General features: G+C 43.8%; 3 protein-coding genes across 4 annotated transcripts in view; 2 read left to right on the top strand and 1 right to left on the bottom strand.

Annotated features, from left to right (window-relative positions):
• Positions 1 to 1,691, top strand: part of snx9b (sorting nexin 9b) — a 30,715-nt gene extending 29,024 nt beyond the window's left edge. For both annotated transcript variants that reach the window (XM_036549843.1, XM_036549842.1), the window contains one exon: positions 428 to 1,691. In XM_036549843.1, coding sequence (XP_036405736.1) covers positions 428 to 475 — 48 coding nt within the window. In that variant the 3' untranslated portion in view covers positions 476 to 1,691. The remainder of the gene's footprint in view (positions 1 to 427) is intronic.
• A 2,805-nt stretch (positions 1,692 to 4,496) lies between these two features.
• Positions 4,497 to 11,306, bottom strand: LOC118792455 (angiopoietin-related protein 7-like). Its single transcript, XM_036550309.1, has 6 exons — positions 10,896 to 11,306; positions 7,995 to 8,229; positions 7,071 to 7,208; positions 6,442 to 6,658; positions 5,207 to 5,402; positions 4,497 to 4,643 (listed from the first exon to the last, which is right to left on the bottom strand). Exons 1-6 carry the CDS (start codon positions 11,304 to 11,306, stop codon positions 4,497 to 4,499), a joined length of 1,344 nt encoding a protein of 447 aa, XP_036406202.1.
• A 10,299-nt stretch (positions 11,307 to 21,605) lies between these two features.
• LOC118792173 (pro-opiomelanocortin-1-like) lies at positions 21,606 to 24,641 on the top strand. The gene is made up of 3 exons (XM_036549925.1): positions 21,606 to 21,655; positions 23,840 to 23,977; positions 24,099 to 24,641. Exons 2-3 carry the CDS (start codon positions 23,858 to 23,860, stop codon positions 24,639 to 24,641), a joined length of 663 nt encoding a protein of 220 aa, XP_036405818.1. The 5' UTR covers positions 21,606 to 21,655; positions 23,840 to 23,857.
• The last annotated feature ends 1,488 nt before the right edge of the window (positions 24,642 to 26,129 follow it).

The raw sequence follows: 26,129 nt of genomic DNA, 5'->3' as shown, positions 1-26,129 counted from the left end.
CGTGTCACCTTCTGCCGATCCAAAGCCAGCGCCGGCCCCGCGGTTACATTTGACCCCCCTGTTAAGGCCATCGGTAAGCTTCCCTGAGCTGCACCTGAGACCAGGAGCTTCCACTAAAGACTCTCCGCCGCTGTTTTCACCTCCAGGCTATGCAGCTCGTACCATAGTAGTGACCAGAATGGTAATGCTCAGCTGAAAACGCTGTTTAAAGAAGCCAGAAAACTAACTCGCCCTTCTCATATACAGTATATGTATTTGGTGCAGAGTGGCTGCCTGGGAAAGGCTGCCCTTGATCTCATCTAATACTGTTTAGAACACAGTGGCCAAAAATGTTCAAAATGTGTGAAGCAGCGGTGGTCAAAACATGTGTGAAACAGTCGTAAATCTGTATTTGTCTTTTAAAAGGGCCCATATTTTTATTCTGCAGATCGCCGAGAAGCTGAAACAAGCCCACAGCCAGTTCGTCACGATGTAGAGACGGACTCTCTGCAGGAGCTCAGTCGTCACCCCAAAGCATTTCTTCTCTCCTCTTCCTCTCTCTTTATAAGATGTGCACATGTAATGAATTCAGTACCATATTGCGTCATTACTGTTTCCCGTAATGAAGGAAATAAAACGGAAGAATAATATGAACGCCAGAATTTGCAAAGTCACGGACGTACTGTCAAAAGGGCCCCACGAGAAACACACTGTTGACTGTTTGAAGGCCGGGCTTGCCCGTTTCACAGCATCATGAAGAGGTGCTGGAAATGCCAGCAAAGACTGTTGTACGGTAGGGTGGGCTGCAAAGCTATGTGTCCATAGCATCCCACAGACACTTTGTCATAAAATCTCCACAGGCTGCACATTGGTAGCAGCACGTTTTGCCTCGCACAAGAAGCTACAGCTGGAATTGTCCCTCAGAAACGTGTATTTCTTTTATTTCATTGAAGTTTGAATATTGTAGGATGATTGTGTATCGCTGATTGCATGCTTTGCCTGACGTTGTCACTGATCCTGGTTCTGGGGGGCACAGAGAGAGAGAGAGAGGGGGAGAGAGAGACAGAGAGAGAGAGAGAGAGAGAGAGGTGGGGGGGAGATGTGAGGTCGGGAAGCCCAGGGCGATGTGCCATGAACACTGCTGGCAGTACCTTACCTGCTCACACTCACACTATTAACAGCGAGCCTCACCTTTCAGTATCACAGTGCCTTGTACACGCAGAAGAGCAGCTCGGCTCCTTCGGTTCGCACAGCACTCTAACCTGACACTTCTCGCAGCGCTGGTGAGAGATGTCCGCTGCGACCTCGAAACCTTGCTCCTGTCCCCGCTTCAGGAGGTCACTTACATCAGGGTGCTTAAAACATCGGGGCTGGTCCTTTATTATTTTTTTCCTCATCATAGCCAAATGCAAGATGCCTCACTACAGTCTGTTTCTGAAGCTACAGCCAAACATGATTTTTGTAATGTCCTCCGCCTCAGTTTCGCTTTGTCATTATAATACGATTGTGGCATCATCTGGAATCATGCTTTGAACTTTTGACTCTTTTCCTAACACACGAACCACATATATATATATATATTTTCTTTAGAGATGCATGTGCTTTGGTTGTTGAGACATTTCATGTACAGTATACAAATGTTTGCAAAGTTGCCACAGAAGTGACAGGTCTGTTCAATAAATAAATTCTGATTTGTACTGGCTCTCTAACCTCCGCCGAATCGAGTCGGGTGTCTTGTTGTGGCGTCATTAATACCCCCGTTCGCATACACTGACTGGTTGTCACGCGCTGGTGTGGCCGTTAACCTCGACACACAGCACGCCATTATTCCCGCATCTGACAGACGGAGGAACATGGAAGGGAATGAGAATGAGCAGGGCTTTGGCCCATTTCAAAGGGCGGCTGTTGCAGGGAACTGGGACCAGCGGGAAAGAGTGGAGCTGAAGAAAGGAGCAATTTATCCTATGCTGAATTCAGGTGCCACTGGCCTCCCTTGTTCATTCACACGGCCCTAGTCAGTGCCTCTCTGAAAGGGAGGCCAGCCTCCTGTATTGCCCCGGCAGAGGCCCGCCTCTGTTTCATGTGGTCAGATGTTGCATTGTTTTTTTTGATATTCCGTTGCAGTGTGCTGTTTGTCTTGGTCTTCACGTAGTTCCTCCTGACACCCACGGGAATTCAACCTTCCCTGATGTTGGCCAGCGATTTTTTTCACTCTCATTTCCTGTTTATGAAGATTAAGGAAACAATGACTTGGAAGCTCTGTCTCCACCTCCTGGACATTGAGGAGCTGGGCACACAATGTTTCCCCTGTTACAGACATATGAGAGATGTGTGTGTATGTTTTTTTTGCTCGGATCTTGGACCGCTCCATACAGTCCTGCAGCGACCTTCTTTCCATACTCCACCTCAAAGTGATCAAACTAGGCAAGCGCCAGAAAACAAAATGAGGATTTAAGTGCACAGAACATATCTCCTCTGAGGGCAGGATTTCTGGGTTTAGGCTGAAGGTCACCTCTTTTTTTTTCTTTTTTTGTGGGCTGTGGTGAAAGGGTTGAGACATTTTCAGGCAAGCCCCTGGGAACATGTCACATTCACACAAATGGAACATATAATATGTCTTCCCTTTCTCCACCCCCCCTCTGTTGCTGCCTGATAAGATGGAACCGTGACTACCCGGCACACAGGAGGCAGACACTAACACGTCTATCTGGGGAAGGAAGGGTGGTGGTGGGGGGGGGGGGGGTTGGTTGTGGCGACAGACCACTGATAGGGGTAAAGGCAGAGGTTTCAGTCCCCCATTAAGCCCAAGGGCAGTGGTCCATCATCACTGCTAGGAAGCAGGACCATTAAAGGAGAAGAAACCTTTAAATGTAACATTTTTGATCTTTATCAAGTACAGTATTTACATGTACAATTTAGTGTTGCAGACTGCATAACTAACGCAGCCTCCCCCCTCACAATGATCATGCAAGCTGGCCTTAAGGCTCTTACCATTTACCCACTTGGACATGAAGAATTATAGAGAAATGTTCTGTGATCATGTGCATGTGTTCGCAGTACACTCTGCGCAGTTTTCTTAAATAGTAAAATTATCACTTGGAGACCACACACTGAGTAATTCAAAATAGTTTTTTTGCAGTTACAGTGTCCTAAGGTGATCAGAGGGACTATCGGCAGAGGAGGCATCTATTTTCAACAGCATTTTGTATATTTCCGCTCACTCTAATGAAAAGCTCCGGCTGGTAGCAAGACTGGCTTGCGTCAGCAGCCAAGGAGGAGGATTGTGTTCAAGGCCCACGGGATTCTGTTCAGAAAGCTCAACTGTTGAGTGATGCGTGCTTGCAAAAGTGCTTGATGCGTATCAGCTTGTGAGTTTTTGATTGGAGCCATCCTTTAAGTCAAATTCTTGCAGGTTCATGGAAACAACCATATGTGACTGTGACATCAACACAAATGAACTCTTGTTACATTTCCATGTGAGAGTCATTTCAGGTGCTATTTTTATTTGTTGTCTTGAGACGAACAAAAATACAATGCGGAGCAACAGGAATATAGTATAGAAATCCTTTGTGCTCCTACAACAAAGCTTAATTTTATTAGTAATACATTTTCAGAATATTCAAAGTAGTAGCAAAAATATTAGCATTCAATCTACATAGAAAAATAAATAATTTACACTTGTACTTCAGGCTTTTAAACTTCACCTTGTGTTTTAAAAGACCCAACGTTGATAACCACAAAATAACACATATATAATAACTCACTGCTGTGAAACCAGAGTAAGCGGTGTCTCTAGTCAAATAATGAAAACAACAACGTGTAACTAAACTGCACCCAATGGCTAAGATTAGCCGACTCTTCCAACACTGTGACTCAAATGGACCCTTTATGCAAAGGAATAACAAATCCTCCTGCATGGTAGTGACCAGAACTGAGGTTTTCTACAGAAACAATGTCTTCCCTGGATATTTTTCAAAACAAGATATGGTCCGCAACGAAGCTGAGTGAATGGCAGAATTTTTTTTCTTTTTTTTCCTATATCAGCCTCCTCTGAATAATACAACATTATAAAGATATGTATTTTAGAACCCTACATGTTAATCATCCTCAGTCATTTCTTAGACCTATGTCTGTTTCTTATGATATATGTGCTTTTTCTCTCCTCCACATTTTAAATGCACAATTAACACTGTAAAAGTAGCACACAAGCATGTTGTGTGATTTATGGTAAAAGGAGGAAATCGAGGTAATAATATTACACATTTGTCATCCCAGTTATTCTGCTCCAAATGCATGCAGACATTTCAGGTAACATTTACACTGAAGTTGCTGTGTGATGCTGAGCAGAAGACAGCTGCTCTATCCAGATGTCCTGGGTGAGGAGTGGGCTATCAGCCTCTGTCCCCTCCAATGACAGCCTTTCCCTGCGGGATGGAACCCCTCCCACTGTGATGGCTCGAGAGCGGTGGCCTCGGCCTCGAGCGGGAGGCCGACAGAGGTCAGGGGTCACAGCGCTGTCAGGGAGACAGGCGGGGGCGGAAGGTGCGGGGCCGGATCATCATGCTGACCTTCTTCAGGGAGTAGTAGTCTGAGTCCTTCCAGGTGTACCAGACGATCCCGTCCGGCCCCAGCGGGCTCTGCCCCTTGGGAGCGTACCGCCCGCCCTGGTGGGCCACAAACACAGGTCAGGGATTCTCATCTGGCCTTCTACACTGTTCAGTGCTATACCTACAGGAATCATTTGGCCAGGAGAGACCTGCATGCGCTCTCCCAACAGCTATACGTATATCAAAAACAGAGCTGCAGATGCATGTACTATTTCAGCCTGCATAACTTCCCTGTGTTTCTCCATAAAAGCCCAAGGGCAGGTTTATTGGGCCCTACCACAGGGGCTCAGCTCCAGTCTGGTACTTAACCAGCTGATTAACTTCTAATTGATGTAATTAGACCAGTGTAGCTCCCTTTGCCAGCTCTGAAATTGTTCATTGTTGGAAGCAAGTTTGAAATGCTGCTGTACTGTAGCTCTTAAGGATTGGAACTGAGTAGCCCTGCCCTCATCCTTAGACTAATAATACAGATGTATTTTCTCACAGGGGTAGACTTCTTCATGTTAATGTTCATTTACTATAAATGGCAACCAAAACGACCCTCAGCATCTCTCTCAGCAACTGAATTTACATACACGGTGGGTTCCAGTTGACCCCTCAACAAGTGAACACACACGTACCTTATAGTAGACCCCATTGAGGTTGGCGAAAAAGCACTGGTTGTACCACCAGCCGCCATGCGAGATCTCTGCGCAGATGTTGCCCGTGTCGGAGGTGCTGAAGCCCTGCTTGTTGTGGTACCAGCTGAAGGAGTCCTCCACTGTACCGCTGAACCCACTCACATGGAGACGGTAGTGGTTGGCCTCCTCCTCGATGCTGCTCGACCACACATCCCACAGGGTTATTCTCACACACACACACAGTAGGCAGCTGAAGAGCAAAGGGCCGTGCCTTGAGGTGTCAGCCAACAACACCAGCGAGCACCGGGGCGTGATGGTAGGGGTTTGTTTGTGCGAAATGTTCTTTCAATTAATACCCAGTAAGCCCCCCTTCTGTTATGTTTAATTCCAGTAATCAAATCTGATTAACCTTTGCGTTCTAACTTTGGGAGGAACGTGTGAGTAATGTCGCTCCGGCGGAGGAGGCGCGCGAGGAAGGAAATCAGCGACAAAGAGAAGGGGGTGCTCTCTTTCATTTCTGACACACGTGCCATCTTTCGGAGGGGGCGGTGGAACTTCACACCGCGGCGCTGACCTCACTGTAACCTTCAGACTAGCTGACAAAAATAGAACAACAAAGACAGGAAGCCGCTCTCTCTCTCTTTCCCCTCTTCCTCCCTCCCCGGCCCCTGCTTGCAGATGGCTCGGCTTTACCGAAGATCAGAGGCCTCAAAGTTAGCCCCTAGCTCTGCGCACTGATTGCACTGGGTATTGTTCCAGCTAGTGTTTTAAAGCATAGTCAGTAGGGCTGCTCTTCACTGATCCTGGAGCTCTGCAGTGGCTCATGGGAACCCCATACGGAAATCAAATATATTGTAATATACTAAGAAACATGTTGTTTAGCCCAAGAATATATTGAAAATATAATTAAGATATATTAATATAAATCAGAAATGTATTGCAATATACCAAAATGGTAAAATTTGCAAATGTTACATATATTTATTGAGCAAAAAATATATTCTCTGAAATATGTTCTCAGTATATAATTTTTTATATAGGACTCCTTCACATGTTTAAACTAAACATCGTCTCTTTCAAACCTGCCTTTCTCCTGAGCTCTGAGAGTGATGTTGGTTTGAAGAAAGCAGGGAGAACTTATATTAGGCTTGCAGCCCAGGACCAGAGTAGAGTGGCCTTTGCACAGTGTATCAAGAAAGGCCACGGTGTTTCAGCTGCCCCACGCCGCGCCTCACCTGAAGCTCTCGTAGAGGGCGTGCTTGTGCTTTCCGTTCCAGTCCTCCAGGTCGATGCGCAGGGTATAGTCTCCCTGGCTGGACAGGTCATGGATGTGGTCGTTGCCCAGCCAGAACTCCGCGTGCAGGTCCCCGAAGCCTTCCTTGTACTCCCTCCAGCTGCGGTCGAAGTTGACCGAGCCGTCCTGCCGCCTCTGGATCACGGTCCACCCCCCGCCTGACAGGGAGAGAGGACCGCGGTGGGGGCCCCGTGAGTGTGCGGGAGAGCACCTGTGGGGCGTCGGTTTCATTGTAGCGCTCCACCAGAACGAGGGCCCGTGCGCTAAGCTAAGGCCCGGCTCACACAGCTGCTCCCTCCCCCAGCAGATGTCCTGTCTGAAACGTTCGACCCAGACACATCTAGCGCACTCTCTCTTTTAGTGGCGTAAAAGTCAGGTGTGCATTGTTGCTAAAAATGCGAAAAATGTTTTTGTTGTTTCTTAGGCCAAAGCACTTAACCTGAATTGCTCCAGTATCTACCCAACTGTTTACATGGACAATATGTCAAATGGAAGCAATGGGTGTCACCTTGGGTAAAAGGGTGTGCTTAGAGGGTAAACAGCAATGACTGACAGCAGACAGCCCCTTACTCTCGGTCTCCATGTCGCAAAAGACCTCCACGGGCGCGGCTCCCAGGGACGGCACCACGGTGTAGATGCCTGACCTGCGAACCCCGTTGTAGTAAATGGAGGCGCAGTCAATGGGGCAGTTCCTCACGTGCTGGACCTCTGGGGGAGAAATGCGTGGGTCAGGGATCTTCCGAAAGCTGAGTGGGGAAGCCCGCGTCTGAATGACGTGTTGGCTTGGTTTGTGTCAGCTCAGCCGTGGGTGAATAATAAGTGTGACATCATGATGGGGGAAAAACTGTCTCATGCCCCATTATGACTCACTGCATGTTTATTTTCAAGTGGTCTATATCAGAAATCAAGCAGATTATACTATATAAGTATCACCAATGGGTAACACTTCTCAAAGCACTTTCCCTATAACTCACTATACTTAATGCGTGAGACATATGGAGTAGCTTAAGGCAGGGAAACAATCTAGACGTTTTTGTCGGACATGCAGTCGTCAAACAAATGTGCTTTTTTGGAAATGTTTGTCTCCCCCTTGTGGTGGAACACTTGTTTTCACCAATTTGAATAATTGAGAATGGTCTTGGTATCTCTGAAATTCAAACTCAGAACCTTTGAAATTGAAAGTCAGTATCTCTGAAATTCAGTCTCAGGATCTCTGAAATTGAGACTCTGATCAAACTCAGTGCCTCTCGGTACTCCTGAGCACCAACAGTGAACACCAAAGGTGTCACTTGTGTCAAAACTATGAACAATTTCCTTATTTTTCACAACCTAAATCTACATTGCCCTGTTACTATATGTGGCTAAAGAGTACAGAGGTGATGGAGGCCACAAGGCTTAAACTTCACTTCTCCTCAACCTCCACGGATTCCCAACACAGAAAAGGTGGCCTAGCTCGACGGTTGAGGCCGCGAGGGCCGGCCCTGGGTGACTGACCTGGGTGCAGCGCTTCCTGGGCGCTCATGAGCGGGCTGGTGCGCACGATGTTGATCATGCAGCCGGGGTTCCTGCGCACCTTCTCCACCATCAGGGACAGGTTGTGGATCTGCGTCTGCATGTCGTAGATGAGCGAGCCCTGCAGGTGCAGCAGGGTGCTGGCCTCCGCGTGGCGGCGCTCCAGCTCGCGGAACCGCTGCTCCAGCGAGGAGTTAAGCCCGTTCTTCTCCTCGTTCTGCCGCGCAGAGAGATGAGAGAGGCCCCGTGAAAACCCTGCTTGTGTGGACGGAAGGGCCGTGGCAGACGGAAACGTGGCCCCCAGCTACAAGCACAGGGAAAGTTTGCACCCCCTGACAGAGCTAACACACATAGTTCAGACACCCAGCCACTAGGGGGCTCTTATTTTGTTAAACACCTAATGTTTTCAGTTCCCTGAACTTTCTCACCGTGTTTTACTTTTTGTACTCTATATGGGAGTAATTTATAGGATTTATAGGATTTTAATACTCCAGACTCCACTCATTGCACTTTAGACAAAATTAGGGGTGTAAAATGTATTATGTGCCATAGTCTGAGGATTAAGTGTGAACACATTTGAGAGTACAATAGGAAAAAGTGGCCAGATGTGGTCCGAGGTGACATTTGGAATTAGCAAGGGGCACCCCTCCCCAAAGGGGGAGAGCCAATGTTTTGAGTATTCACTCACTCCTCCATTTTATCTGTGACAGCCTCACAGTGCAGAAGTTATTCCTGAACTCTGCAAAGACACTGTTAGAAAAACATAGAAGAAAATTGTTGTTGTTGCTCTGAGAGATGATTACCTCATCCAGTAGCTGTGTTTGTCAAGGGAATGGCATATGCCCCCTCTCCCCAAATAGAGAATAAGAAAACCAATTACAGTCTTTCTGCAATCCTGTGGATTGTCACCAGCCAATGAAAAAGGAACATGTAGTGTTTGATGAAAACATCACTTGTTAGTCTTTCAAAATATCTAAACCAACCTTGCATATACAGATCTGACTAAGCCCATGTTTTGACAATCTAAATCCTCGGAAGGCAAATCCATCCAAATGAAAAGATTTCAACTGACGAGAATTTGAGATGAAATATTTCAGGATATAGAAAAAAATCTGAGACATTCCTTAAACATGGAACATGACAAGGAACTATTTTATGCATGGAGTTTACAGAGTCTACAGAGACTGTTAGGAACCTTTGAAACCTTGTCAAACATAAAAGGAGATCTTATATAATGACCAGAAACATTACATATGACCATAAAATCCTTTCTGAGTACTACTAGATTTTGAATGACTCCAGTCTGAAATGACCTTGAGCTTTTATATCTGAGCACAACGGTAATTGTTGCTGTACTTGTTTGTATGAATTGGAAGACCCACTAAAGAAATTTTATGAAACTGCAATATTTCTGGTATTAGTTGTATGATGAGAAGTGTTTTGGCATTGGTTAACTGACAGGAGTTTTTCAGCGTAAAACCCATTAACGTGGACAGAGAGCTATGTGAAAATGACACTGTAATGACTACATAAAATGACATTTCCTACATAGGCCTCCCATTGTGCCAGGCACTCAGGTCTCACTCCGGCATTAATCCTTTATGTCAGGCATTAAAAGCCGCCCTTTCTGACCATGGGGAGAAGCGTTTTTTTTTACATGTTCGGAAGCGCCGTGCAGCCCGCTTCCCCTGACCGCACGGATACGCTGGGAGCACGTGGTGGGAGTTCAGGTCTGAGGGCTAATCCAGTTACAGCTCAGGGTCAAGGAGGCATTAGGAGGGACCTGCTGGTTTGTCGCCCACGCCGCTCTGGAGACGGGGAGAGAGAGAGAGTGGCCGAAGCGCCAGCAGATTCCAGCGGGAGACTTTAATCGCCCCGCAAACCTCTCCTCTTAGCGGAGGCTTTGTCTCCCCTCACGCCATGATCTCTGTGGCTCTCTCCTCTCCCCCTGCCTCTCAGCTTTGCGGGACCGCAGACCGGATAAAGACATCCACCAAGTAAACTTCTTACTGCAGTTACACCTAAATGTTTTCACAACTAATGAGGTGCGTTTGTAATATGAGTCAAAAGATTACAGCTGGTTACAATGCACTATTTCAATCTCATATACTATTATCTCATTGCTATTATCTTCCGCTGTGGAGGGAGAGATTGTAGAGTTCCACATATTTGACATTTCACATGTACAGTCTGTGTGCTGTGGTTGTAGATGCACTTTCTTATCTTGTAGAGTTCCTATTAGATTATGGGATATGAAAAATATGAACTAAATCTAGAGAAGAGCCACACAAATGTTGTGCTTGCTGGGAAACTGAGGACTAACATATGCTCTTAGCAGTAATCATAATTAGACCTCTAAAGCCTTTTTCTTTCCAGGTATGTTTTGTGCACCAGTAGCTGTGCTTGAAGGCATGTTTGATCCTATTCCTGTAGCTGTGCTTTATAATATACCACTACATCTCAGCTGACATCCTATTTTTACCTATTTCAGTCATATTCTCTTAGTAATGCTTGCAGGTTCTTAATAATTGTTAGGTTTTAAGAAATAGTTATGCTGTACTTTTGGAAGCCTTGCACATTCATCACTTTTATTGATATACGTTTTTTACAACTGGTGTACCTGTCATGGAATATGACACAGGGTAATGATATCAAATGTTCTGTGACATTTAATTTAATGGCATGTGGTTGTAAATGGTGTTATGTGGTCTTATGTAACGTTTATTGCAAGTAATTAAACAGCACTTACAAAAACCTCCCATACATAAAGTGTTAAACAATAAGGACTTTTTAACAAAATGCTTCTTTTTGTATTTCATTCAATGTGCCTTCAGAGCTTTACCCAAAATCGCTGCAGGTGAGTGTTGGAGCTCCCAGACTCACCTGCAGCTCCAGGACTTTGATGCGGTGCCGGTGGCTCCGGAGCTCCTCCTGCAACTCGGAGATGGTCTCCTTCAGCGCCAGGATCTGCTGCTTCCTCTCCTCGTTCTCGTGCAGCCAGTAGGACACCTCGTCCGTGCAGCGGAACATGTCCGGGCACCTCTGCTCGTCCAGCTGGGGCAGCGTGGCTGTCAGGCGGCACTGGCCGTTGGCCGTCACCTGGTTGCTGTACTCGCCGCAGTTGGCGGGCCCGCCGCTGATGCGGTGCACGTTCCCGCCGGCGCCCGGGTCGGTGTCGTTCTCCCCCGCCGCCAGCCACCCGCCCCACAGCGCCAGGAGAAGGGGGCCGCGCAGCAGCAGAAACGCCACCGCCCCGCCCCGCCAGACAGCTCCCGCCCGCCTCCGCACCGCCATCCGCGTCACCCGACCCTCAGGGGACGATGTCACGGGGCCGCGCCTCCCGCTGTCCTCAGTGTGGCTTTACCTTCAATCATCAAGCAAACATCTCCGCCACAGCCCGCTTTGTTCCTCTGTGTCTGTCGCTCTTGACCGCTGGTAGTCCCTCAGGAGCGGGCCCTTCAAAAAGATGCTTGCTCCCCGGCTCTCATTTGTCCTCTCTGTCTTGGAATAAACACAACGCACACACATTGTAATGTCAAAATCACAATGGTGCTTAGTAAGGGTAAACTCTGCTCTCCAAATTCTACAGTGACTAGACCCTTGACTGGGCGTTTGATCGTGGCCATATGAGGCATTTTCTTGATCTCATCTATCAATGCAATGTGGATGCACTAATACTTTAACTAATACTGTTTTTTTTTCCTCAAGAGTGTGGCACAAGGCTTGCATTAGTTAATATGCATTACACATTCCCATGGGTGTACCGAAATGTGTGTCAAATTAATTTATATCAATGCAAAGTTCTCGACTGTACTGGTCGCTTTTTCCTTGGAGTTTGTTCTCTCTCGTGAGCTTCTTATTATAGAGACCATGAAGATCACAAGGTCATGACACCACCTACAGGATACAGTATATACCAACTCGTGCGTGAGTTGGCCCACTCTAATGGAATCATTCAAATGAAGTCAGATGAAGCAAGCCTAATCTTTGAGCCAGAATGCCTGTGAATTACTGATTATTTGTCGCTGAACATTCAATGTTGTCAGAAGTGTATTTTAAAGTGGTTTAGGCCATGGAGAAAATGTGCAAGGACAGCAATCTATTTCTTTAAAAACTCACTCAGTGGTTTGGCCAGATCACATTAGCTCTGGATTTTTCTGTTTGACTCAGTCCTGCTTGGTCAAGTAGACTGTCAATGTGTTGGGCTCACTGGGAAAAGAGAATATAATGGGACAATGCTTTACAATCTATCATCTCATCTTCAACTACTTCTACCTTCTAAATGGTATGGAGAAGCATGATTAGCCAGGGTAAGCAGTTGGATACACTCTGAGATATGGTATGATTCAGCCTTGTGTCATCCCTTTGACAGTCCTGTGTCATGTCTCTGGCAGGAGAGCTTTCCAGCTCTCCCGAGCTCCATGTTACAAGTGCACTATACTTTACATCTTGATAATATAGCAAAGTATTGGCCAGGTAAAGGACAAGCACATTGAAACATGTATTGTCAAATATGTATCTACTACCTATTTTTTATAGAAGTGGGAGTACTTGTGAGCATTTATATACTCTGTCAACAATAATGTATTCTTCTTTCTTGATTAGTATACATCTAGTGTTAGGTCTGTCATTCAGTTCATCTAATACAAGGTGGAGCTATAGAACATGTATGTTTGCTTGCAAAATAATACCCATACACTTCCATCTTTATCATTGAAAGCCTGTTCAAATGAATGTTCCAGGACCTTGAACCATTTTCATCAGGAATAAAATGATATTAACATCCAACTGTCTTCTATTAACATCTTGAAATATCACCTTCAGGTTTTGTTTAAAAAAAAAACAAGGACAAATTTAGATATTTTTAAAAGCTAAATCTCACAAAAGCATTATGTATGAAAATTGGTGTGTCTTAACAGACTTAACCTTCAGATTTGGTGGTTTTTATGCAATCACATGACAATGCTGCAGTGCATTCAATTTGCAACTTCCACTGTTTTCATTCAGTGCCAGCAACAGCCTGTTTAGGAATCAAGAAGCATCACAGTGAGGTACTGTTGGGACATAATAAAGTGGTGTTATTTAATTTTTTCTGCATGCAGTACAATTTGTAAATTCACAGATTTTTGCTGAATGCAGTATCATGAAATTTCACTTACTGTCAGTAATGATTTTTCAAGACTACAGGTGAATGCAGTGCCTAAGTTGTTAAAGCTGTATCACCTGTTGCTCTGCGTGCGCTGGAACACAAAGCCCTTGCTGCTGAAAGTCACGGCCTCTCCCATCATTACTCTAATGAAACTGAATGCGGTTGCCCTCGTAATTCCCTCACATTAAATTCATCACGGCCGTTGACTGCAACGCACTTGAATTATGCTTGTCCAGCAGTGCACCACAATGCAGCTTGCTTCGGGTTTTACCCTTGCGTGCTGTGCCTGTCAGGACAGGCACGTACAGGCACAAAAACTTGCTTTGCACTTATGGCGGAACATAGCGCGTTGCTAATAAGAAAAAATGAAGGAATGATAAATTACCTTCCTCAGAGCTGCAAAATCTCCTCTTCCATTAAAGTCCGAATACGGCGAAAACGCTGTGCCATTCCCTGCTTCAGAGGCAAGCCGGCGGCGCAGAGCAGTGTTACCATGGCATGGCTGAGCTTATCTCTATAATCCTCCATAATTGGATTCCTAGTTCACAGAATGACACAAGACATTAAATGCACTAGATAAAATGCTGAACAAGCAAACCAGCACGATATCGGAGCAATTTAAAGACTGTGCTAACAGCTATGATGTGTACATCCTAATGAGAATTCCCATCGCTGTTTGTAATAGAAATTGTAATGAATCTCCATTAGTTATGATGCTGTATAGCATTTGAGCTGATGAGGAACTTCACATTGTGAAAATGAAGCATGGTTAGTACTTGGTTAATGAGTATTGACTCATTTAGAATGGATATACAAATAATTCACTGTACACAGAACAAGATCAAAGCTCACAGTGGAAAGAGCATGTTGGAAGAAGCTGCAGTGTTAAATGTACAATATACTGTATATTGAAGTAGGTACAAAAATCCAGTTACACTAAATTTGAATTGTTATAAACATTTATGAACATAAATATTACCTATAGGTAAGGTTACCGAGGCTTCTATGATCATTTTACTGCTTGCAAAAAATCATGAGTAGATTATGCTTCTAGTTGGCCAAAAGGCGAAGTGTCACTGGACTACCTCTCCTGTGTATGCATGTAAATAAAGATTTCATTAACGGATTTAAGAACAGTAAAATTAAACTACAGAAACATGTACATGTCACATAATGGCATTGCTTTTAACTCCTGCTTTTAATCTAATTTTGGTATAGTATGGGAAAAGAATATCTGTACAATGTGCGAGGGCAAACCAAAAAAGTGTCTGTCATCTCACACTATTTTTTGGCTTATTTGCATGGCAGACATCTTCATCAAGAGGAACACAGCATACATTAACATTTTACATATTGTCCATTTTTTTATATCTTTACTCATCTTTACTGAATCAATTCAATGTTAAGCACATTAAGGGTTAGCTTTAGGGTAGAACAGCACAGTCCCACCTGAGAATCCAACCTGCAACCTTTGTTTTACAAGCTCAAAAAAGAGCAGCTTCAGTCAGGCAGCAGAGGAGGTATGCTATTTGTTGAATTCTGATTTGTTTCTATAGTATCCTTTATTGTACGTTCAGACTAAAATGGACTCCTCACTCAAGGTTAACAGGAGATTACACTGTTCAGCAGATCAATAGTTCCATCTGCTGGTTGGTCCTCAAACAGAAAGCTCCTTTTGTTTCCCACTTGCTAAAATGTCAGGAAACAGCGGGTGATTGACTGATCGATTAATTGCTTGCAGATTCCTGCAACTCTATAAGTGTTAACAATAGATCTAAATATGCTGCCATGACTAAGCAATGTTGAGCGGAGATGCAGAACAGGATCACTGTGCGCTCTTTGACACAGTGGTAGGATAATCATATGAACTGCTCTGTAATCACACAGAAGCTGCAGCTTAATCACAGAGAATTTGGCTGAGGCAGACTGTGTCAACAAACAGTGGGATGAACCAACTGTACAGCCGTCATGCCAAAAACCTAATCTTGCAACAATATGGTGATGGCCAATACTGAGGTTAAGCAGTGTGGACACATGTAGGTTCCTGCCATTGCATCATGGGCTAATAGATGCGGAGGCGTGAGCTGTGAATGGACCCCATGCTCGACAGAACAACAGGGTCAGAGAGGGCCAGAGGAGGCAGGAGGGACAACAAGTTACTACTGGTATTATCTTTATTTTTTTTTTTGGTGGGGGGGGGGGGGGGGGGGGGCTTTTATAAGATCCAGATAAAAGCAAGGGAATAAGTATTATTTATCGTTATAATAAAAAAGATAACATAATGACATAAAATTAAACATTTCCCATGTTATTTTAAACTAAGGTGCTGTCAAAATATCACTTTTTTGTCATTCAGCATCAGTGAATAATCTAAACATCAGTAATTAAATTAGCATGCACACTTCTAATTTATGTCATGGAAATGATGTTCCAGTAACCTCACAGGGGAGTTAATAAGTGGCTGAAAAACGTGCCCTCTGTGAGGTCGACCCTCTATACATTCTCTTCCCACTCGTGGAGCAGCGTTATCAGTACAGTCCAGTGAAGTATGCCTGTTCCCGGGGCGAATACAGAGACTGCTTTCACAATCTCTATGACTGCAGCCCTGCTATACCTCTATTACGTCTCTCTCCCCCACATCTGCTATGCGCCGGGGCGGTCGAGCGGAGACAGGTTTCCGAAGCGCGTCCAAAGTGCGGGTGTTTTCTGCGCTGACATATGAGTCACCACAGACATGAGGGGATGATGGCAGCAGCGAAAAGTCTCCCGGAATTGGGAATGTAGACCTGTGGTCATCACCAGCTGCTCAGCCGGAAGCTGGGATTGGCTGCGTGATTTGATGAAATCGGTGCTTCCAAAGACCCAGCCTGTAGTCTCTGACTGATCCTTTCTCATGCTGTATCACTCCTTGTAGGTCTCTATTGTCTCCATTCTACCTGTTGTCTTTTTGCTTTGATGAGCGCTGCCACTGCTATAAACTTACTAAAAAATTTCTCTCAGCAAATATATTACATGACCACAGATAATCCTACTTTATTTTTTAAAGATAAAAATACACTGTTTTGTGGATAATTATTTTACTTAAAAAAGCTTGACTCTCATTTCCTGGATCTGCAGCTGGGTCCTTGATGGCCACCCATGTGACAGGGCATTAAAAGCCTCTGCATCATGCAACAAAACACTCAGGGCTGCGTCACCAAAGAGGAAACCGCAACGGCAGCAGCAGCAGCAACAAAAAACATCTTTAAGACCAAGGTCAGGTTCCCATTCTAATGGAAGGCTTTTAACAAAAGACGCTCTTCTAAAAGAACAGCTTTTACATGAAAGCAATATCTGGACTATATGATGGAGCTCCACCGTGATCGATTTGCCGAGGAATGGTCACTGGTCATGTTTCATTCACCGTTTTGGCCTCTTCATGCAAATAAGCTGAAGACACCCAAGGACTGAATGCTTGTTGAGCTTGAGTTTTGATTATTGCATTTATTGTAAAGTGTAGTTGAGTCATACGTTTAAAACGTATGACAAGAATACGATGATCTAAATCCTGTTTAGCTACATGTGGCCTGGAGTCTTATACTCGCGTCTCACTTTGCCATTGGCACATATATGAATGGGTTCCCTCTACAGGAGAGAGTATTTTATTCATTTATGCACTTCTCAGAAAAATTAGCGTGATTCCGTGCATAGGCCTATCTGGGCTAACAACACTGCGCATTTAGGCACTAGCGATATCATTTTAAACATTCACAAGTTACAGAAACAAGGAGAGCAGCCTTACATTGCTGTGCTCATTTAAGAAGGCTTTCTATAACTGCAAAAATGACTCACAGCGCCAAGCTCAAACGTACAGTAGAGGTTAAATATATTTATACTCAAGGCCACAGTGCGGCTCTGCAGCATGGGCTGAGGCCACCGAGGCCATGGGAGCTGAAATAGATTTGGAATAGCCACAGCTCCTCCATTTTGTCACCCATGCTAAACATCCAGATACAACTTCCACAAACAGCTTCTGAAACTGAATGGGTTCTGCACAACAACAACTATAGAGCTCTTGTTGATTTTTTTTTTTTTTCAAGTAGCTTAAACATAAATTAGGCTGTTATTAAATTGCATTTTGAGTACATAGCCCCTTTGTGCATATTCTCTAAGTTGATCTAAGACTGTTATTAATTCTTACAAGCTGCATAAGACTCTTACCCTCTGCTTGAATTCCCTTTGCATTTCAAAGCAGTCGTTGGCATTTGCCGCGCACCACCTTAATGTTTTCCTCACAATGATGCAACAATCCCCTGAAAAATCCGTGTCATTGCCTGATGTTCTATAGAGAAATGCTGTTTGGTGGCAGGGAGAGTTATTCATCATTCAGTGAAAGAAGCAACATTCTGGTGCACATACAATGCCTGCTGCTGTGACACATACAAGTACATTTAATAATGACGCTCTCATTGTGTGCGTGTTGGGCTCTCAGCCTGATTGTAGGAGTCTTTATCCAGGTTGCCAGGATTAACAGCAGCACACACATTTCTTGAACTCACTCTATTTGTGCAATAATGAACTATTCTTCCACAACTTTTCAAGGCCACTGCAGTGTCATGTTGTGAATTGATAATGATTATACTATTTTTCCTACAGATAAAAAGGAATTTTGGCAGTGCCTTTATGCACTGACATATCCTTTACAACAGGGGCAGGCAATGTTGGTTCTGCAGTGTGGCTGTCCCAAGATATAAAACCCATAACCTTTCTGAGTGCTGTCCTTGCTGTTCTCTCCCCTCTCATTTTTATCTCCTGGTGGTGATAGTTAATGAATTGTTCAAAGTCTGACAAGCCAAACAAATACATTCTCATGCTTCTACACTGTAACGTGATGACAAAAAGCTTCTCTAATGCAAGGTCTGAGATCACAGGGCGCTGACCACCCACAAATTTATACACTAGTAGAAACAGGTTTCCTTCCCACTATGTCCACAGTTACAACTTCACAAACTGTCTGTGTCTTACTGCAGGGAACTTTGAATGTGTTTCTATTTTAGAGAATGGCAAGCCACAAGCTAACAGGAAGACTTAGTACGACCAGCATCGCAGTACATTTTGGGAGCGGCACACAGACAGAAGCAAAGTCAGAGTCAGAAATATTGCCTTCAGTTTCAAACACGATTTTAAGAAGAATCAATATTTCAATAAAAATTAAATGTCATAAATGGTTCAGGACAGCAACTTATTTCTACTCCGAATGGTCATTAGGAGATTAGAAAGAACCTGACTCAGTGCAGGGACTTCATCATTTGTCCATGGTGCCCGAATGGATCAGCCAGTTAAGGAGCTTGTTCTGTGTCCTCAGTCCCACAGCTCAGACCTGGCTTCCATTTATCACACAGGTAGTAGATAGGGGAGATGTCACATTGTAGGAAATGGACATCTAATCACCTTGAATCCTTGCTTTTCCAGATGTACGTCATCTACGTCATCATGGTATTAAGGAACAATGTATTAAATGGTATGTTTTTAATTAAGGAACCCCTCAATGTAGTCCCATAATTTGTCCAGTTAAGTAACGATTTGGATGGAACAAAAATGAGAAGGAGCACTTATGCTTATGCTTAGGGTTTCTTATCCTGCCTGCATTCTTAAATTCTTGAAAGTGTAAGAGTTTTCAAGCACTATGATGGTTAAAGCATTAATTTGTGATGGCTTGAACCATTTAAAAATAGCAGTATAACAGAGATCATGTTTGTAACTTTGCTTTTTGAAAAGTTCATGCTTTGATAATAAGATAAGAGGGTAACATAACACTTCCAACTACAGATTTGCTGGAATCTGCTCCGATGAGTTTCCGCCTGCAGAAATATTTGGGTTGACTGTAACTGCTCTTTGGGTGGAAAAGTTACCTTCCTTTCTTATTATCGGCACTCCACATGACTTGTACTATAGAGTAACGCAGTCCCTTTTGTTTTGAAGGAGTGAAAAGACAGCTCTTACCGTTTATTCCTCTTTGACTGCAGAGTACAGTCAAGTACCCAGAGAGCCTTCAGCAATGGCTTTGATTCACTGAATGACACTGGATATGACGACAGGAAAATGACAACATCCAATCCGGGGCAATTTAAAAAAAAAAAGAAGAAATGCAGCAATAGAGGAGCACACGCGTAATTCAGCCCATTGCTTTACATAAGACCTTCGTCAGGATTGAGAGAAACCTGAAAAAGACTTGATATATTAATGCATCAACCTCAAGGCTGCACAACAGTGAAAGTGTTTAATCAATCAGATAAATTATTCAATCAAGTTTTTATGATATATGATGGTATTTTGATTATTATTTTCTTTCTGTATCATGAAATCCTGTAACTAACTTAATTCATTTGACATGTCACCCTTTTGCAAGTGGGTGAGGTGGGTGTGATTTTGAATGGTTATTAAATGTAACTAAACCACAATTTAATGAACATATCTGCTGTTCCTCACCTTTGCAAAACTGCTATTCCACAGAGAAGATTTCTTCTGTCATGGTTGCATGAACAGTTCCACTGAAGTGCCAGAGAGCATTTGTCATCTCTATCTATGGATGGAAAAACCTTGCAATGTTGTAAGAGAACACTGTAACATGTGCGATGTTTTGACAAATGTTGGAACACTCATTTATTGTTAAGCAAATTAACATTTTTGTTTTTGCTAAACTCGTAGTTTTTTAATGACATTAGCCAAACACAAGCTCCAGACTGCTTACAACTTCTTCTATGAGTAAGAAAGCACTAATTTTCCCCATTAATTGCTGAAGTTGTGTTATTTTTTGGTATGATAAAGTTTTTTTTCCCTGAAAGGGGTCACATTATGATCAGGACAGCCTTATGTTCAAGCTAATTAATAACTGCACTATAATCCCCACGCACCAATAGTGGGCATTACAATTTCATAAAGAGTCTTAATTGCTGTGAAATTGCTGTGTCTTTCATGGAGCTAGTACCCGTGATCCTCTGTTCACGAGGGGCCCGATCCCATCTTCATAAACGATTGCTGAAAAATTTTCCCCTGACGATGACTGATGGTGTTGATTTAAGACTTCTCCTTTTTGAGCTTTATGTGAGTTCTGAGAGGCACTTGCAAGCAACTGGATCTGAATTTCAACACAGCTACAAAGGAGTCTTTCTTGGTCACAAACCTTTATGATGTACTCATTATCCTTCCAGGGCGTTTGGAAATTCACGATTTTTTTCCCCCCCGAGTACAAAGACAAATTCCATCTCCTGCACCTCTGGTGTGCTGCATGCTTTTGACAAGTCCAGTGCCACAGAACCAGCTAATTCTGATAGAAGCATGTTCTTCATTACAGACAAAACAGCAACAAATTATGACAATTCATTTATCATTCACCCATTCTATCGCCTATGATATTCAATTCTTACAAAATAAGAAATGGAGCTGCAGAGTAAAGTCTGTGCAAGTGGCATGTCCACTCCTTTCCCATGCTCGAAGCTCTTACCTACTACCCAGGAAAGCTGCTTAGGGTAAATATTCTCATCTCAGGAGTTTGGGCTCCTCTGAGACCAATTATACCCTCTTTCACAAATGACAGTCTTTTATAATCTTTACTGGTGTTCGTCTGTCTGGCTTTAATCCCAATTGTTCTTAAACACCTGATTAACCAAGATTTTGTGCTGCGTTTCTCACGTCGTCGCTTTCGCAATCAACATTCGTGATGATATTTAAATATGATGTGGGGTCGACCAAATGTCAACCTTCTGTAATCGTAATAACACAAAGTAGTTTGGCCACTTGATATAGGGGTTGCCTGTCCATGAGGTAGCGAGGAAATCAGTCAAAAATGGGGGTTTTGTTGTTGTCGTTGTCCTTTTCGTAAATTAAACCTCTTCTGTCCTTAAATTGATTTTTTACACTTTCCATGGCTGCCATTTTCCGGATCTTTCTGCATTATCTTCAGTTGACCAGCACCAGGTGGTCCCGGCGTGGTCAACACCACTGACACCACTGACAATGGGAGTGCAAGGACTGGTTCAGATCGGATTTCAGTGCAATTTCCCCTTGTGCTACTGCATCCCTGTAACCCTACACAGATGCCTTTTCATTGGTGCTGAAAAGATGCTGCCTAATTCAAGCAACAGCTACTCGATAATCTGTCTCTCTGTCGTTTATGACGTCTGATGTTGATTTGACAAATCGGGGGTGGTTGATGGAGGGGGGGGGTCGTTGGGGGGGTCATTGTCTTCATGATTAATGCTTTCTGAAATTTCTATCAGCACCTCCCCTTTCCTCAAGAGACACAAAAGAACTTACCTCACAAACTATTGTCCTTGAAGGGCTCCCATGCAGGTAGGAATATAAAAGGAGCCCACTTTGGAGTGGAGACTTTAGAGACAGAGCAAAGACCGAGCCACACAAACAGAGAAAACGTTCCGGGCAAGAAGAAAAACGAGAAAAAAGACCAGTCGCAAGGGAGACCAGGGAGAAGCAGAACTGAGGCACTTTGCGACAGGTAAGACTCGTTAAGCTTTGATCAGGGAGCGTTGCAGTGATTATTTTAGCACATGTACTAGGGTGATTATTTGATAATCTTGAACGCATAGACACTATAGGCTTCTGTATGTGTTTTATTCAGGTCTGTGTCATACTCTGTGTCTCTTGTGCAGGTCTGTTCTCTTAATTTAGTTCTTTCTATATCTCTCTGTATTCTAGTATAGCTGTCACTATATTGCATGTAACACTTGCAATAATCATTCAATCATATAAATCAATATTTGACAGATTAAACTGCCAAAAAGGAACATTATTTGACCATGTCAGTAAAATCAAATGATACATAATACATAGAAGCAAAATACATAATACATGCGTCAGAATATCTGGGCTGTTAATAAAACTATATTTATTGAAAGAATGATTATTTTAATGGTTTTATGGAAGTGGTTCCATCATATGCACATTCAGAAAATGCGCAAAATATTTATAACACAAAACCAAGATGCCTAGTCTCACATTGCTTGATTTTGCCGCTATAAATCCTCTAAGTTTTAATGCTATGTAAATATGCTTGAATGCAAATAATTGCGCAGTTACACAAATGATTTTGGTTTAACCTTTTGTTTGATAATCAACTACCTGAGAAAAATATGTTAATACAACTCTACTGTTAAAAGAATAGAACATGCCTATAACCCTGGTGTGTCCATGCCATGTTAGAAGAAATATATATTCCTCAAGAACAGAATATTGAAGTATGTAACATATCCTGAAATAACATTCCAAGTCCTTCCGTTTATATGAAACTAAAAACAAAGTTATAGATCAACTGCCAATCGTACAAAAATTGATTATTATTCCGTTCAATACACAACACTGTGATGATACTCCTACAGGGCGTAGCTCATTGTACTTAAAGTAGATATGTGCCAAAGGTTTCCTTTCTTCAATTCACAAGCGAAACCATTAGATTATCAGCCCAGATGTCTCCTGAGGTGTGTGTGAGCTGAGGGTACACAATTGCAGTGATCCATAGTACATGGCTATTCTGAGATATGTCAAGCCAGCAAGGCTTGCAGGAGTGCCGCCATTCAAGGCAGCCTAGCGCATCTCCGCGAGGCCGTCGCAGCTCCCGTGTGGGAGGGAACGGTGTGAATGGAGCGCCGCAAGGGCCATTGTAACATAGGCTATGGCGTGTGTCATTGGCACCTCAACGGTCCCATTTACCCGTGGCCGAGAGGAAGCACGCACAAAGGCCCTTTGAAAAAGCTCTCAATGCCATCCATTGGCAAGGCACGGACCTCAGAGTCGCTCGATCACTCTGCGTCTAAATCTGTTTACATGTTATGGCACTCACACCAAGGTCTGCCCTCCGTGTTCAGATGAATGGAGCGAGCCTCTCGCTGTGTTCAACTCAACAGGCAGAGTATTGGATACCTCTTCAGGGCATTACTTAGCCCCGAGAATGAATATCAGAGCAAAGATTGAGAACATATTTGATACGGTTAGTTTGGCTGGTTGATGGCAGTGTGCATCAGCCCGAGCTCATCAGAGTGGTTCACAAGAAAAAAAAAAGGTTGCATTTATGATGACTGGAAAAAGTTACTTCTTTAGAATATCAGTGTGTACGTGACATACCCCACTCGTGACCTGAAGTACGTTTGAAGCTTGGATGCTGGTTTTGTGCAGGTACTCAATCTGAAGTGCTTCAGGAGAACATCCAGCTATGATAATAATATGAGCTATATGTCGAGATAAGGGTTTCTAATGAGGGCAGAAATCGTGCGTTCAAACATAGTTTAGTTTCAATAGATATGAATTTCCGTACAATCGAAGTGTAAAGGCTGCTATTGATGTAGGTGTAGTGGTACTTACATTAAGCTTGGAGTCCGAGACAGAAAAACTGAGGTTGTTGGACCCCCCCCCATTTGGACATTGTAAAGAGGGAAAAAAGGGGAAAATGGGTAAAGGAAGGAAACACTGACGCAGAAAGGAAGTGGTAAGTGGGATTTTTGTAGTCGTGGATGGAACCGATTTGTATAGGTTTGGTTAATTATGCAGGGACTGTCTGGAAATTCTCCTCCTGAATCTTTGTTAGGAATTTCAAATGTTCAGTTTCTATTTAAAACCAACCTTGGTGTCTGTGACGTCAGATTACCTCTTTTTGTTAACGTGTGGTGGTGTGTGTCACCCTGTGCAGTGACAGTAGTGTGTGAAGATGCTGTATCCAGCCTGGGTGGTGGCTCTGGCCGTGCTGTGCGCGTGTGGTGCTGAGGTCAGCGCTCAGTGCTGGGAGGATTCACGCTGCAGAGACTTCAGCTCAGAGGAGGACCTCGTGGTGAGCCCCGCCCCCTTTCCATCTCTCTTAGCCAATCCCTATCACCTTTGCTACTGCAACATTTTTCCAAAAGACCACGTGATGTTTAACTGTGCTTTGTCACATCGTGCTTGATGGGCAGGAATGCATCCAGCTGTGCAAGTCTGAGCTGACGGCGGAGCGGCTCACTGATGCCTCCACAGAAACGCAGGGGGAGGGAGGCGGGCTGAGCGTCCTCCTGCCCGCCCTTTCCGCCGCGGAGGAGGCGCCCGAGGGGGCGGCGGAGGGGCGGGAGCCCCAGCGTGAGGACAAGCGCTCCTACTCCATGGAGCACTTCCGCTGGGGCAAGCCGGTCGGCCGCAAGCGCCGGCCCATCAAGGTCTTCCCCAGCGGCATGGAGGAGGAGTCGGCCGAGGCCTACCCCGCCGAGATGAGGCGGGAGCTCCTGGGTGACGCGGACTACCTGCTGGAGGACGGCGAGGTCCCCGAGGACCGCCCGCAGCTCACGCTGCAGGCCAAGAAGGACGGCGCCTACAAGATGAGCCACTTCCGCTGGAGCGGGCCACCCGCCAGCAAGCGCTATGGCGGCTTCATGAAGTCCTGGGGTGAACGCAGCCAGAAGCCCCTGCTCACACTCCTGAAAAACGTCATCATCAAGGACGGCCAGCAAAAGAAATCCCAGTGAGGAAAAGCAAGAGGGCAGGCGGGAGGGAGAGAGGGAGGGGGGGGAGAAGGCTGATCCAGAGACTAAAACCAAGGTTTCCCACCTTTGGCCCTGCTCCCTGCCTATAGCAACGTTTTCAATAGTCGACACACTGATCTGTTCTGAGAAAATATTTTGCTCACAGAAGATGCTTTGTTTTATTACCAGCAACTCCTTTACTTTCCAATGTAGTCACCAATACCTTCTGAATAGTGTACATAATTCTGCTTTAGTGATTAAATAATGGGGAAGCTGGTGATGCAAGGGAGATTTTCAATGGAAAGCTATTTTTTTTTCTTTTTTATTGAAATGTACTATATTGTAAATGAATGAAACATTAAACAGATGATACTTTGTTGCAAGCTACAAAATATATGTTCTGATTTCTTTTCAACAATGTTGGCAGCAGCCCCAACAAGAGGCATTATTACAAGAATGAGTATAGCATGCTGATGTAATGTAAAATGTGATCAAAATTAACACAATATAAGATAGAAATGGGAGACGTGCAAAGAATACTTACCCTATTATTTCGGTTAAACGTCTCAGAAATAGCAAGGGGCAGGGTGGGCCATATAAGTGGTTTCTGTCATTCCCAAAAGTAGTGCATGGTTGTAGCCCTGAGACCCACAATTTGGCAGTGTATGCTTTGAACTGCTATATATTACAGTTTACGTTTGGCCCCTCATACCCATCATTTATAGTCAAGATTCATATCACAGGAATAAATAAATATATCAGTGTTTAGAATACGTATACATCAGTGGCAGTGAGTTGGAGGTGCAAACCTTAAATTTAAACCGATCGTTAATTTCAACTGTTTGTTTACTTTCCTCAAACAATTAATATGCTGAATAATCAATCGAGCCCATTAGTAGATACAGTCACCAAATTTTATTTTGAGACAGCATTAGTTTTCTTAACTGATAAAATTGTAGCACTTTTATATCCAATTTAATGGCACTTACGGCTAAATGCACGCTCTCTCTCCGTGTGGGAACTGGAGTAATTATCCGTTAATCTGATATGTGCACTGGAATTTTAATGTTCATAAAAAGCACAATTTTCACCGAATTTAAGTTTGTTTCCACTGCCTTATAAGGCGTTGCGCTCACAGCTAATGTGCTAAAGGTCAAAGCTATCAGTGTTATCAGTGTAGCCTACTCTTTGCAATTATTCATCTGATTTTATTATTTAAACTTCATTTTGTCATTTACATTCTCTAACGTGACGAGAAGATACAGAACGCTACAGTTTAAAAGACAAAAATAAAAGACAGATTTGCTATTATGGCCCAATTCATTATTTAGGTAATTGCCACCCAATCAAATACTATCTCTTGTGACATTCTCTGCCTTCGCAACACGTTGCAGAATGCAGATTATGAGAGGGAATTCAGTTCATTAAAATCAGTGTAATAACACGAAGAGTTTAATTACATCTCACCACTTTTGACAAAAAAAGTGCAAA

Source organism: Megalops cyprinoides, chromosome 17 (assembly GCF_013368585.1).
Source record: "Megalops cyprinoides isolate fMegCyp1 chromosome 17, fMegCyp1.pri, whole genome shotgun sequence".
In the NCBI taxonomy this organism is placed as follows: domain Eukaryota; kingdom Metazoa; phylum Chordata; class Actinopteri; order Elopiformes; family Megalopidae; genus Megalops; species Megalops cyprinoides.
Note: the sequence above shows the minus strand (reverse complement) of the source record. Positions and strands in the feature narration are given on the sequence as shown.

What these genes read in the sequence shown, in the direction of transcription:
- LOC118792455 (XM_036550309.1), bottom strand. Translation starts at nt 11,306, where the DNA reads ATGGCGGTGCGGAGGCGGGCGGGAGCTGTCTGGCGGGGCGGGGCGGTG. An exon ending in GCCCTCTACGAGAGCTTCAG is followed by an intron (nt 5,403 to 6,441) that starts GTGAGGCGCGGC and finishes GTGGTCGAGCAG; the next exon opens with CATCGAGGAGGAGGCCAACC. An exon ending in TCAATGGGGTCTACTATAAG is followed by an intron (nt 4,644 to 5,206) that starts GTACGTGTGTGT and finishes GTGGCCCACCAG; the next exon opens with GGCGGGCGGTACGCTCCCAA.
- LOC118792173 (XM_036549925.1), top strand. Translation starts at nt 23,858, where the DNA reads ATGCTGTATCCAGCCTGGGTGGTGGCTCTGGCCGTGCTGTGCGCGTGT. An exon ending in GCTCAGAGGAGGACCTCGTG is followed by an intron (nt 23,978 to 24,098) that starts GTGAGCCCCGCC and finishes CTTGATGGGCAG; the next exon opens with GAATGCATCCAGCTGTGCAA.